The 15,082-nt window shown below is 39.2% G+C and overlaps 1 protein-coding gene across 6 annotated transcripts in view; it reads right to left on the bottom strand.

Moving 5' to 3' along the window:
• tns3 (tensin 3) overlaps window positions 1-15,082 on the bottom strand; it is a 42,651-nt gene that overhangs the window by 11,977 nt on the left and 15,592 nt on the right. For 4 of the 6 annotated variants that reach the window (XM_023965060.1, XM_023965061.1, XM_023965059.1 and 1 more), the window contains exons 5-13: window positions 14,401-14,465; window positions 13,303-13,386; window positions 11,747-11,859; window positions 11,273-11,333; window positions 10,996-11,071; window positions 10,777-10,906; window positions 10,463-10,528; window positions 9,748-9,849; window positions 3,729-4,892 (exon numbers count right to left, since the gene is read on the bottom strand). In XM_023965060.1, coding sequence (XP_023820828.1) covers window positions 3,729-4,892; window positions 9,748-9,849; window positions 10,463-10,528; window positions 10,777-10,906; window positions 10,996-11,071; window positions 11,273-11,333; window positions 11,747-11,859; window positions 13,303-13,386; window positions 14,401-14,465 — 1,861 coding nt within the window. The remainder of the gene's footprint in view (window positions 1-3,728; window positions 4,893-9,747; window positions 9,850-10,462; window positions 10,529-10,776; window positions 10,907-10,995; window positions 11,072-11,272; window positions 11,334-11,746; window positions 11,860-13,302; window positions 13,387-14,400; window positions 14,466-15,082) is intronic. The other 2 variants (XM_023965063.1, XM_023965062.1) reach the window with 1 other exon arrangement.

The following is a 15,082-nucleotide window of genomic DNA, read 5'->3' as shown; positions in this document are numbered from 1 at the left end:
ATATACGTGGAAAAAGTGAGAAAAGTTGAGGTCATTATGTGAAATTTTCACAGATGTATCTCAAATAAACCACGTTAGAACCCCAGACGAATGAATAAACAGCGGCAAGAACAAGTAAATCAAAGTACAACATTGACCGACCACATGTTAATTATTGCACTGTTTATATGCAATTATTGATTTGTACGTCAATTGCGTACTTTTTAAATGATATGTGCGCCATATAGGTAATATAAGTTATACTTAGGTGGTAAATGCCTGAAAAGTCAGTTTCCACATACGTGGACATATATGGAACAGTTGTGGAAAGCCACGAAGCCACGAATACACAGTTGCGTAAGATTTACGTGAAAGTTGCATATAAACTACGTAAAATAGGTGTAAATTGTGTATTTCTCAACCAACCAAAAATTCTGAAACTGAATTCACGAAAAGACCCATGGGTCGAATCCCTTTGACGAATGCAAGAAACACTTATGACTTACGTATATCATGTATCACGAAAGACCAAAATTTTATATGGAATATGCGCAAAATGTAAGAATTGGCTATGTGACACGGCCTTAAGGAAGCAAAACGTGATATGAATTCAAGGTTCCAGGTTAAAGTTGAAGGTAGAAACTATTACAAACAGGTCTTACAGCAGTTCAGGTGAATACCTGGATCCAGGAGGATTTTGAATCCAAACCTGAGACGAGTTAAACTTATAGGCAATTTGTTTGGTTGCATTTTAAAAGGTCCAAATTCAGTAAGACAAAAGTATAATAATATTTTAAACATTTGCTTTGTACAAGTCATGACTCACACACCAAGTGACTCAGTAAAGTATTAACTTAAATGTCTTAAATTATGAGTGAAAAACAAAAAAATACAAATATACAATAAAAATCTTTAAAAGCATCAATCAAAGCATTAAGTTCTTCTTAATTTTTTTTTTCTGTATACAGCTTCTGCTCCCTTTAAGTACATGATTACTATAATCAGCCTTTCCTTTTATTCACATGCTGTCATATAATTAAAAGTTTGCATAAATGCCTTACACAAGTGGGGTTAACAACAAAAACATGATTCCATTTAGGGACGATTGCAGGGATTAACCTCTGCCTAACTTGACAAAAATCAAGGAACAGATTGCAAATTTGGGAAAAATGAAGGCAAAACATTCACGCCAACTTCTGTCGGAACATCTTTTAGAGCAGGTTAACCTTGTCACGTCATGCAGACCTTAAACCCTTAACTAAGCTCTTCTCTCTTTCAAAGGACTCTTCAGGTACATTTGCTTAACCTGGAAAAAAAAAGGCAATTTCTAACTAAAATAGTAATGAGTTGCTTCTTTTTTACTATTTACTGTTCCAAAAAAAAGCTAAAGATATAAATAAAATCCTAACATATCCTAGGGCAAGAAATACTTAACCTTTTCTGCATTAAAACATTTGCATAATGGCTTAATGCTATCTTCATCTTGAACTGGAAAAGCCATTGCTCAGAAAGTAACATCAAAACCCCTTAAGGGGTTCATGAAATTAAATCAGTAGTAACTCATTCATAGGAAAACGGCTAATGTGTAGCATGCAACAGGTTATCAGATCCAGACGGTGCACGAATGATTGCAACAATACAGATTTTCCCAAAGCACAAAGTACTGTGGCGTTGAGTATGATTAATGAGGCCCAAACGCTACAACAAAACATAAGTAATGTATCTGAGGCCCACAACAGGAAATCCACTGTCACAGCTCATTTAGCCCTGAAGATGATCAGCTGCTGCATCAGCAGATATGGTGTTTCTCTGAATGGTAGAAATGTTTACACTTCACCAGAAAAACGTAAAATCTGGAATAAAGTCCAGATATTCCTTTTTATTTTGGTCAATTGTACATTAGACCTACATTTTGTTTAAATGTCTATTTTCCCCCACATTGCAGCTGTAAAACCTCTCCACAATTTAAAAGCACAAATACCCTTTTTTATTGTTATTATCTATTTAAAAGGTTTAGCAAGTCTTATTATGATACCAGCAGCATTACAACAGTGCTGACATGCATGCACAAGTTTATTGAACATGACCGAACAGCTTAAAAAGTCATGACGCATTATTCAAAAACAGAAATCAATAACACTTTTGTATAAAACCGCAATAACTTGTTTTATTTTTGAACTTAAAGTTCAACATTTTGACCTTCAGGAAGAAAAATCTAAAAATCAACATCAAAAGCAAACAGTTCCATCTTTTCCAAAAGCTTGTTTGCATAGCCTTTGGTGTTTGGTAGCTAGAGTGGAGTGTGTGTGTTGATATGCGCAGACAGGTAAGTCTCTGGGATCAAATGGAAAAAACTTCACCCTCAAGGCTCACTTGTTCTTCCTCTGGAAATTTTTGAAGCCTTCCCGATCTGTGCCCTTCAGCCACTCTGCTCACACTGGGATTTATGCAGCCAGACGCCTTTACAGATCCTTTTTGCTTCACTGCATTTGCATGTACACTGCAAACTATTTGAAACTGGCAGATTTAAAACCTCGTTTAAAACATTCAATACATAGAAAAATTGCTTTGTAATTTTTGGTCCAACTTTAAAGATGTTATTTTACAGTGTGATAAATGTTGACAAGTAAGTTGAGATTAAATTTCTTATGATAAGTTTTAGATTTTATAAGGGTTTATTAAGATGGGCCAACTGTTACTTAGATCTTTATCTCATTTTGTTCACATTTTGCTCTAAAATGAGCCATTTCCACGTATAACGCTAGTTTTTTGTCGCTGTAATCAAAATGAACTACATTTAGGTAAGAACAATGTGTTTGGAACTAGCAAAACACAAAACCTACAAATCTGTTCAAATGTTATCAGTTTAAAGCAACAAAACCTTAAAGATGCAATAAATAATGCTCTTTAAAATGTTTTTTCCATGTATCCACATCAACGCCAAAAAAGAGCAAACTGGAACCTTGCAAATTTGTTACTGCAAAAACAGGTTATCTAGGAATAATTCAAAAAATCTTAAAGTTAAAAAAAGGCAAAAAATCTATCTGCCAATATTATCATTAAATTTGTCTCAACAAGAATTCTTATCTTAAGAAAAAAATTCTAATCAGTAAGATGCATTTTAACTAATATTGTTTTGCTGTTGAAAGACTTTCCTAAGGGAATATTTTTCTTGCAAAACAGAAACAATGGTCTGTTTACTTTCTTAAGATTCAGTTTTTGCAGTGTTGTGGCTTGTAGATGTACACAGATGGACGATAACAGATCAATTCATCTTAAAATTGAGAAAAAATGTGTTAACGGGGAAAAAACAACCTTAAACAAAGCAATTTTGTCAAAATCTCTACACGAAAAATGCAGAGAGACACTGCAATGCTCACAAAGCCTAATGGCAGATACACATCCCTCACTGATCCTGTGCTCAGATAGCGTCGCAGACAAGTTTCAACTGCAATCTTTACTCATAAGCACACTGAGCACATCTGAAAACTTGGCAAACAGCCGGCTTTTTCTGTCAGTAAAACATGTCAGAGGGGCGAGTCAGAGAGGCTTGTTTTGTTCAGTCTCTGGTGAGGGGAAATAAAGCTAATATTATTGGAGAGAAATAATTCAAGTTAGAACGGACATGAAAATAGTTTCATCTGTTATGCTTGTAGTAACCAGGTAGCTGACATCTCTAGTTTCATGAAAACACATTCCTTTTCTGGACAACATCAGCCAACCCCACCCATACTGTCTGAAGTTCTTACCTGTCTTCTGTGCGTTTTTCAGAGCTGCTTCATTACTATTGTTGAATCTGAGATTGAGGTCGTTTGAACATTTGCTGATTGAGCCATTGACATGAGTCACGTTGTTGCTCTTTTGGGACGTGCCGGACACTGGAACGAATGAGGGATCCAAGTCCATAATCAGCTGATTCAGCTGATCAATTGAGTTTTCGATATCTATTTTTAGAGATTTGAACTCTTCATCTCGTTTGTTGTTATTGTTGTTGTTTATCATTGCCTGATCTTTTGGCGGGACCATGTTTCTGATGGTACAGGCAGCTGCACTGGTGACAGGTTGCTGCGGTTCAGTGAGCAGCCCCGCTGCACTTCTTGGTTTGCCCCCAGGGTACGTTTCTGTGTTGCTCTGATCTTCTGCCATGTAGATAAACTGTTGCGCAGCAACCATCTGCTGCTGCCGAACCCAGGACTGGGTGGAATAGCTTCCCTGTCTGTACACATGCTGCTTGGATGCATCGGCACTGGGGTTAGAGGAGGCCACAGAGTTGCTCCTGGAGGTCAGAAAGCATCTTTTGGCATCTGCGTAGGATCTCTCATAGTCCTCTACGGAAGGAGGAGCAGCGTTGTGCCGGTGGTTCTGGCTTTGATGCTCCTCTCCCGCAGGACTACCAAATCCATCGGACAGCAGGGAGTTTTGGCTGCTCTTGTGGCACGAAGACGACAAGGTCCCCAAGCTGTCCACACTGTGCAGATCATTGCCTGTTATGACTTCATCATCAAGGATGTCCGTCTCCCTGTCGCGAGGGCGACTGTCTCCACTGACCTGCGATTTCGTTGACACTACTTGTTGAATGCCCCCATTAGGTCCTTGATCATCCATCTCCTCCAGTGAAAGATCTTCAAGGCCAAATCCACTAAGGAGCCGCTTCAGCTGAACCTTTTCCTGCTGGCTGGGTCCCTGGTTCGTCTTGACAGCAGCGGTGTTGGAGTTAAGAGGTGCGGGTCTTTCTGTCCACAAAGAAGTGCTGGACAAGCCCGAATCGCTGCTTACAGAGAGCGTGTGGTCACTGTGGTCTGGGCTGGAGGTGGTGGAGGTTGTGCTGGCCCCTCGCCCAAGTGTGGCCTCCCCAATGAACAGGTTCCTCTTGCTAGTAGCTTTGTCCTGGATTAGGCCTTGACAGCGTGGCGCTGCAAAATAGAAGAGATGCAGCGCTTCATACAGTCAGCTGGTTTGGACACACTCAAAGACGCACACAGACAAAAGGAAAGACTGTTAACATGCACAGTCACGCCATCACACAAACTCCAGCATGTTCAAAGTGATGGACAGCGTCACTTATTATCACACCCCAGCACATAATAACAACATTCCAACCAAAAAGAAGAACAAATAACCAGAGGATTTAAAGACAGAGAAAACATGTTAGTCATTTCATTTAACTGAGACAAATGACCTCATTGGATGTTCCAGAGACAAACTGCCAAAAAAAACCTTTCCTTGCTTATGGCAGCTTAACATGTGTTACGCTGAATGATTTTCTTCTTCTTCTTCGAGTTAAAGCATTAAATCTTCTGCATGCTGCTACAGGAGTCAGACGGCTGCATCTCTTCTGACCCCTACATTCCTCACCTTTCTGCTATAAAGCCACTCAGTTCACTCTCACTTGCCCTTTGACCCCTGGCATATGTCCAAACATCCTCTTTAATCCTTAAACATAACTTAAAAAAAAGATGTCAGTTATTTTGTTTCGAATCACAAGGTAGGCAGAAAAAAAGAAAAAGGAGTGTAACTGCGGTAGGCTTAAGGCCACCCCTGTGACCCCCCGAGCAGGATGAAGCTTGTTCAGAAAATTGGATGGATGGAGGGTCAGCCAGGCAGCAAGAGAGGAATTCAAAAGTAATGGAGCAAAGTTCTTTGTAGCAAATGAAGCTGCAGTTTCACTGTCAATCTCAACAAAAGAGCTGGAACGTGACTCCTGAGCTTCTCTTTTAAAACCACCGCTTTAAGGTCTCGTCTTTCAATAAAGCCCTCAGCAGAGAATCCGAATACCAGACATGAACGATAAAGGTTCCTCCTCCCCCCTCCCCTCACACAAATCTGCATCCCCTCTGGAGCAGCTTGGGCTCAGCGCTCCGCACAGGTAAGAGCCATCAGGGGTTTCCTTACCAAGCAGTTTAACATTTCTATTTTTTAACTGTGAAATTGTGAATCCATTCTCTACCAAATTTGCATCAATAAGAAATTGTCTTACCTTTGTTGCCCCTGCCACAAAAGTTTTTTGGCATTATCCGATATAAAATAAGAGAAGACAACCCACGGTGGCTGAACCGCCAGATAACTGGAAGAATAAGTAAACCCTGCTTTCTAAGAGCGTTTACACTCTACATGAAGGGGGGGGAGTCGGGGGTCTGAGGTCTCCAAATAAGGATAGAGGAATGTAAACAAGTAAGGTGTGGCTATAAGGCGGAGGCGGGGTGGAGAAGGCTGGTAACCTGACCTCCAGTTTCTACATTAGGGGACAAACCCCATAGGGAGAAAAAGGAGGGTAAAAAACAGGGAAAAGAGGGCGGACCAAAGAGGATCATGGGATGAAAACAACATTCCTGCAGCTCAAGACATTCTCACTCAGTAAAAAAGATGCTTTTTAATTAAAGCAATCATTGACTTCTGCTGGGAGCCTGGGGCAATTTTCATGAGAAGTGGCAGCCAAGATGTTTTTCTCTCACTCGTGTGTGTCAAAAAATTACATGCTTGCTGTATTTATGTACAAAACTAGAAAGAAACAGATGTGCCCAAAACCCAATTATGGGGTTCAAGAATTGTTTTAAAAAAACAGCATTACCTATTTGAATTGCACTGACAAACCAAAACTGGTTTACCAACTATGCTCTTAGCTTGTGAACTCTGGGAGAAGCAGTCAAAGCATTTTTTATCTGGAATTCATCACACTGGCTGTTATGGTAAGGTCAGACCCCGAAATCCAGCAATTACAGTGCAAAAAGTAGAAAGACCGCAACAGTTCCTTAAGTTACTCTCCCATAACTGGAGGTCTTGTTGTGTATGGCTCTGCAATTACCCGGCCCTTTCTATTTAGCCTCGTTTACTACCACCATCCACCACCCAAAACCCGAATATGTGAGTCAGAAAGTTGATCCTCCTCATTTTCACCAGCTTTGACTTCTGCATGTTCACCAACAAAATAGATCAGATTAAATTTAAAGCAATTTATATGATGCAACGCTTTTAGCAAAGAAAAAAAACAAAGAATTTCTTTGTAATTTGTATATTAATTATTTGAATCCTTTTTCAACTGTTTTTCAAACCTCTCATTTAAAACGAATCTGTATAAGTCATCTTTATTTATTTATTATAGATAATCTCTAGTAATGACAGTTGGGTAGATTTTCTGGAAAAAGTCTTAATTGAAAATGATTTTCTAATCGCAGAAAATGACATGCCAACTGTCTGACATGTTAAAGACCCTTCCTGAGGAAAATTGTGTTTGTGTGGCATTTTTCTGATGAAAGAGGGCATATATTCGGAAAATTACCTTAAAATTTGTATTTCTGAGTCTTTATTTAAATTGTTATAAATTAGGACCAGACGAAAAAAAATGCCTTTAAAAAACAAACAAAAACACAAACAAAAACGCTTATTTATGACGTAGAAAATACACTAGGCGGGCCACAAGCTCCCTGCTCCGAGCTCTCAGCAATGGGGAAGGGGGGCGGAGTTTCTACACACTGATGGGCCCGCCCACAACTCAGAGGCGAATTTCTATTGAACTACTGCAACTCTATGTTCTAGGAAACGACATGTTTTTATATTTTGACTAAAAACTGCATAATCATAATTAAAAGACCACTGGGAAAGCTTTTAAAATAGATCAAAAAATGATTGAAGTGGGTCTTTACGTAGTTACAACCAAAATTCCTTGTTGGCCACAAATGGTTGAAGGTCATAAATTTATACCAAAACGGAAAAAAAAAACAAAATCAACAATAACCTTATATAAACAGACAGGTCTTTGAGGTTTGAACAGTAATTCCAGCATTTGGATAAATGCAGACTGTCCTTCTTGAAAACTGGTCACTGTAAAGTAAATGAGGTTTTCTTTTAACAGACTTAACCCTACAGTGCCAAGTAGTCTCTAGACTTCCTGCTCTCAGTGACGCACTCCCCGAAGCAAACTGGGACAGCCACAGGGCTGCTGGTATGTAGATGCAGACTTCCAGCAAAGCTCGTGTCTTCTCTCTCACGTGCAACATTTACACAAGAAAGGCCAGTAAATTTCCCACATAAGTGCTGAACAATCAGGGAGATAGAAAGTTTCTTGATGTCTTTGCTTTGCTTTGAAAAATTTAATTTGGGTTGGTTTTTTTTTCATTGCTTTCCCCCTGAAAAAGGATGTAAAATTCCAAATGAGGGTTTTACAAAGTGACCAAGAGAAGCAACATGTTTACATCAAGCTAAAATCAGCTTATAAAACGGCAGAAAGAATACGGGAAAAGGGTGGAGCCGTATTTTAATGCTGCCACCACGTTACTCTATTCTGGGAGGCTGTTGTGAATTGTGTGGTTCGGTGGAGAGCAACAACCACAGCGAGGACGGGACGCCCCGACAGGGTGGCTCTGAGTGAGAGTGTCTAGATGTGTGTGGGCACTAGTGAGAGTATGTAATGTGTGGGATGGCTGAAGTATGCCTACTCATTTGATGAGAAAACAAAACTGAAATCTCCTAGGAGCCATCTGATCTTTCCCTGAATTCAGTCTAAACAGCATACAACACTTAAGACTGCACGCTAACATAAAGTTTTTGTACATCATCAAAACTGTGTTTGTAATGGCCAGTTTGATGTGGCAAATTTTGACTTAAGTAATGTATCTTAAAACAAAAGCTAGAAAATACATCAAGATACAATAAACTTGACCAAGAGGACTTTGTGTTAGTTTCAAATACATCGGTTCCTCATGGTTCAACATTCAAGGTTTCGCTGATTTTTTCTTTTTCTTTTTAACATCGTACTGTGTTCTGCGTCCTAATTGGCTATAAACCTTGTCAATTAATATTCTCTTTGCTTTCTCCTGTACAGAATGCCTTCAGTTTGCAGAATCGACATAAATCTTTGATCATGAGCAGATCCTTGTTTTCATTCTTATTTTTCTATAAAGGTTTGAATTTTAGGAATTAAAAGACCCACTCCAATAATTTGTTTTAACTTTTGCAAAAGCTGGTGGTCTTTTACTTATGATTTTTTCTATTTTTGGGCAAAATAAAAAAAACCTGTGTCTTTTTCTGGGACATAGTTTCTGCAGGGCACCAGGAGTTAATCAGAAATTCACCTCTGAGTTGTGTGTGGGACTGCTGAGTGCTCATTTCTCATCATTCCTTTGTTTACACTTGATTCCACTATCTTAGAGCCCCTCACAACTCCGACCTAACATTAGCTATGCAACAAAAATGGTGAGCAAAATTGAAAACAAAGGTGTACATGGAGATAGTTGTCTACAACTGGATGCATCAGAATGGAGCGGAGCAGGGAGCTTGTGACCTGTCGACCCAAGCCCTCACGTCACTGCTACAGGCTTTTCCAGCCAAAGGCATTGTTTTGTCTGCTCCTGATTCACAACGATTTGAATACAAACATACTCAGAAATGCGGTATTAATCTTAACTTTATTTATATATGTCTTCTATCATGAGAAAAATGCTTCAAGAACATGTAAACACACCAAAAAAACATTGTCATTTGAATGGGTCTTTAAACAAGAGAGAAAAGTGTGAAAATGATCGTGTTTGTCTCAGATAAGTGTAGAAAGTGTGTAGTGAGGGGTTTTACAGCCCTAAAAGGTCTAAAATCCCACTTCACAGATTTCACCTATCGTGGGTTTTTCCCACAATAAACCAGGGACCACTGTACATATTTTTTAAACATAAAAAACTGACAAGCAATGATAAAAAGCTATTTTTCCTTTACAATACTTTTTTCAGATTAAAACAGAGGCCTTGACACTGTTGTGGTGGAATTTTGTTCGGGCTTTACCTTCACCATCGCAGATGTTCTGGTACGAGTCCCAGCGGGTTAGAGGATCTGTCGTGTTGTAATCCACAACAACATCTGGACCATTTTGCCACCTGTCCACGCCTGCAGCCAAAAAAAAAACATTTGGATTAGTAATGTTAAAAAAAAAATCATTGATTTCAGTTTCTGATCATCTCTTAGTCTCTCAATCTATTGGAATTTTTTGTCTGCTCCTGATTCATGGTAATTTGAATAAAGCAACACTCATAAATGCAGTTTCTAGCCTAATGTTCTTTATATATATCTTCTATCATGAGAACAGAGCCACAAGAACATCTTAAAAACACTGAAAACACCATTTTCATTGGAGAGGGTCTTTAAGATGTTCTTGAGTTTCTTTGTAACTTCTCATTAGCAGTAAGTTCTTTCAAAGAAAAGGTATTTTTAGACTGTTAAGTTTTCAACAAAACTACTTGCTAAAATATGTGACTGTTTTGCTAATGCAGAGGACTTTAGGAGAAAACGAAAGACCCAAATCGTTTCCTTTCCGTAGGGATCTGGGACAGCACATGCTGAGCTTTTTCACCCCTCTGTCAGCACACACTTCACAAAACATTTCCTCGCTACAGCATTCCTCACCAGGGGGCAGAGGGGGGAAGCACACAAATAAATGTCTCCAGACTTTCTCCTAAACTATCTCTTTCAGTAAAAACCTTTAACAGGGAGAAATCTGTACCTGGGATCTTCTCTGGCCCCTCTGAGAAAACCAGCTCCACTTTACCGTAATCAGGAAATCTGGGATCTGAAATGACAGAACACACAGGGATGCCACCAATTTCATTCGTTCAAACTACAGAGATGACTGGTGTTGTTAGTCTGCAGCTTGGATTCCCTCAGTACACGTAACATGTTTTGGAAAAGAAGATTACTGGTTAAAAGTGCCAAGTGTATAAATTGAGTCCGGACTGTAAACGCTGTGTGGAGCGGAAGAGCTGATGCTGACTACAAGTTGCAAGTTGAGGCCTGCTCCCAGAGTTATTGCAGGTGTACCTTTGTTGGCCACCTCCATGTCCTCCTTCTCAAACATCAGGTTGTAACCCTGCACTGCTCCCGTGTGGAACTGCAGCCGGAAAACAACCTCTCGCTCCGAGGTCACGTCACTTTTATGATAACATTTTATCTACAAGGGACAAATAAAGAGAATATAATCACTGCAACACACTCTGATCTTTAAACGTGCAAGAACAAATTTTCCTGTTGAGAATTTACCATGATATCGCCTTTCAGGAGCTGGGCAGGCTCCAAGGCGATGCACACCCGATCCCTGTGGCCTGGACCAATGTGACTTTAGCAGACAACAGAGAAGACAATCAAAGACAGTCAGAGTGTGGAAGCAATTACACATCCTAACACATAGCAATAACACAAAATGAAATCATCATTGAGCTAACGTGAACGAAAAACTGCTGTAAATCAGAATGAAACGCATTTGAAGTGATTGGTAATGTTCAAGTGATTGTGTAACCATATTTCTCTAGCTACTTACTAGACTCCAGATGAGTACACTGCTTGCATTCCTTGGTAAACCTTAATGTATGGGCGACAAACTGCCAAAGACAAACAATTCGTTTACACATTTTTTTCACAGGTGTTTTGATAGCCTGATATAACGTCTCATATTATTAACATCACAGAAAAAAATCAAGCTTCTTTAATGAGAAAAAGATTTTAGCTGTGAAATTTCCGATTAAAAAAGTGAAAACAGCAATTTCCGCATTAGATGTGATATCCCATGGCTTTTCTGTGAACTGGATAAATCTTCTTTTCAGTTGTGTTTATGTACACAACCACCCTGTGCCTGAGCATGCAAGTGTGAGTTGGAAAATGAAGCCCTATTAAGTTAAGATAAGGCTCCAGCTCAGATTCTGATGTGGTTTCTTTAGAATGACTGGTGGTTTTTTTTTCTCTACATTTATTGAGAGCAGCAGCTGTGCTGAGTAGTAAACAATCTGACTTGAACCTCTGGTGGCGTCAAAGTTTGGGATTCCATGAAGGATGACGCAGTGGAGGAACGAAGGCGAGGCATTAATCTTCATGGATCCGCTCAGTAAACTGTTGAGGATCCAAACATACCTGACAGAAAGGCGCACAGGTCAACATAACCAAGATTATTAGATGTTTCCCACAATAGAACATGAGCTAAGATCCACAAGGAAAGGCAAAAAACATTAATATGTGTCTTTACACAGAATACTGTTTTTTAGGGAAAAAGAATAGAAAACATTGCAGACCAAGTAGTACCATTAACGTAGACATGACATATTTAAAAGAAAGTGACTATTTGCAGGTAATTTTCTAAATATGTGCGGCCAGTGACAATTTTTTCTTGGGTTTTCTTTGGATAGAATGTGCAACCAACAACAACATTTACCCTTAAAACACAAGTGGGCAATGCAGCAATGTGCATCATGAATTTCTATCGGTTTTTGTGCACATAAATATGTTCAAATAACATGAGCCTATTTAAAAGTGGACTGCAAGTGGAAAATTAGGGGGTTCAATTTCCAGGGTGCGCAGTGAGCCTCATTCAGCTTGTGTCCTTGGGCAAGACCCTTTGCACTGCAGCCTAACCATGTAGCGACCAGGAGTCTTAAGTCTGGGTCCCCCCGTGCTGGTCCCGAGCCCGGATAAAAACAGGGTTGAATCGGGAAGGGCATCCGGCGTTAAAATCTCTGTCAAACCACGTGTGCGAAACAGTAAAAGCTGATTCGCTGTAGCGACCTCTGAAGGGATAAGCCCAAAGTCAAAAACATCAGTCCATTTAAAAATGAATGTATTTTTACAGCTTTAAAACAAAATTACAAAAACTCTAAAAGAAATACTTAAAAAACCCTAGACATAAGCATTGCAGCCCAAAAGCAAAAACAAAATGTTTAGGCATTTATTCAGGAAAATATTCACCACTTCGGTTTCACACTTTCTGTTCTATTGAATCTTCATTTTAAAAGAAAATACAATTAATTAAAAACTCTGATAATAATGAATAACATGGTGATAGAACTAATGCACAGCAGCCAAGTTGGCAAATCCACATTAAAACAAGCATATTTCTTATTTAAAACCTGACCAATGTCAGCAAACGGTGAATGAAGCACCATTTTGCTTGTTGTCATTCACACCTAAGTAGTAAAAGAGCAGGATGAACTGAAAATAAACTGCACTAAACAAACACTTAACCACTTCTAGCACAACTACCAGTATTTTTAATCTAGTATTGAACCATAGAAGACTTTAAAATGACTTAACTTCTTAAGGCCCCTGGCTCTTTTTTTTTTATTTCCCTTTTTATTTCATAGTCACAGAGCCCCCCTTAAGCAGAATTTACTACTGTAGTAATATAACCAACAATGTGATGTCCATGCATGTAGACGCCAGGTCTTCAGAGGTTAAAATACTGAATAGAAGTTAACATCATAGTGTTTCCATTGAGTGATGTGGCACACTTGAATGCTGGGAGGTCATACAATATACTTTCTGTCACAGAAGACAAGCACACACTAATAATTTAGGTCTTACCGTTTCTGCGAAGGTGTCATCAGAGCTGAGACCTTATCATCGTAGTACTTCCTCATTGCAAAACGGTCCAGCGCCTGATCAGCACTTTGAGGAAGACACACAGTCATGTTAAATACTTCAGGTAATTATAACTCAAGAGAAAGATTACACTCTGAAGAGTAATTGAAAAGTAAAAACCCACTCTTCAGCTAGGGTCACCCAGACATATACACATACACATGCAAAGACTCACAAAATAGACAGGAGGGAAAGTAACTGGAGAGACACAGGATTCCAACAGAGAGGAAGAGAATGTCAGCCTTAAGTAAACACGGGGGGGTAAAGGGACAGAGAGAGGCCGGAGTGTGTGCACAGCTTGGCCATTCAGACAGACCTAAAACCAACAGGCGCTGTAGGCTTTTCAGCAGTTTCCCTCTCATCTGCCATTTTTCTCTGCTCGCCCCTAAATCTATACCATTGTAAATCTGGCTTATTGTTCTCCTATGTCTTCCTCTAATCCTTTATTTGGCCTCTGTGTTTTACATTCATGCCAGTGACCTAGTCCTTCCCTTTGGGATGATTTGTGCTTACACTGTGATGCTGTCATGTGCAAAAACGATCACCAGACCAACTACTTCTCAACATGACTTCATGGCTTCCCAAACATAAACAGATTTGCTTGACTGACAATGGCTGAAAAATAAGAATGGTTTCTCTTAACAATAAAATGCCTATCTTGAAACTGATGCTAAGGCCAAGGGCCATTCAGTGACTGCCACGCTTCTAAGTTGATCATGAAATTGAATACTGGATGATTCATAGCAAAACATTCTACTTCTTCTTCTTTGAGTCAAGACAAAACTTTCCTTTGACTCATTTTCTGAATCACCATGACCTCAAGTTATAGGAAGTGAATGCATCAAGCAGGATTGAGCAATGATTTTGGTTATGGGGTCTAAAATGAGACGGCACGCATTGCTGTGGTTTGTTGTGATATCGTTCACTGCCAAATGTGTGTGTGGTTGTAGCCTTATGGTGGTGGGTTCTGCAGTCAGAGAAACAAAATCCAAACATTTCTGGTAGCACAACATGAGAATTGCGACACTCTGGAATGGTTACCTGGCAGAGACATCAGTGAAATGCACAAAGGATGAAATGACAACACCAATTCGACCCTTTCCACCCTGAGAAAAACAAAACAAGATATGACAGAAAATGAGTCACTAACCATACACAACTTGTGGTTTGCACATGATTTAGGAGCCCAGAGCTCTTATTACATGATTGTTCATAAACACAGTATTTTCAATCAAAGTATGAAAAAGATTGAAGTTTTTCTGTGTTTATTTTATAGATGTAACTTGGCCAAGGTTCCTTTAAAAATGATTCTCGTGCATTTTATCTTTTACCCCCACTGTAGCTGTTCCTTGTTCAACATACATTAACACAGCAGGTCTTGGTGTTTAATTTGATGGTTTGCTTCAGTATAGACATCTTCCTGAGTACTTGTATATCTCAAACTTAATAATATAGTAAGCCTGAGATAACCAACTTGCCTCTACAGACTGAGTTTACTTTAACAAAGAGTGGGATGGATTCAAGTCTACAAACACATCCTCAAATAACGCAAATGAAAAACGTGGGTTTTATACCGTTTAGACAGTTCAGATTGATTGGGTTGATTTAAAACTAGGTTTTACTTGAAAAATTTGCTAGAAGGTGGGATAATCATTTTTAAATTTAAAAACTCAATGTACAACTGTTGATCACAAGACTTCAACCCCTTCTGAATTTTGAAAAT

The sequence above is a fragment of the Oryzias latipes genome, chromosome 17 (genome assembly GCF_002234675.1).
Source record: "Oryzias latipes chromosome 17, ASM223467v1".
Taxonomy (NCBI): Eukaryota; Metazoa; Chordata; class Actinopteri; order Beloniformes; family Adrianichthyidae; genus Oryzias; species Oryzias latipes.
The sequence above is the reverse complement of the archived record's forward strand: the minus strand, read 5'-3'. Positions and strand labels throughout refer to the sequence as shown.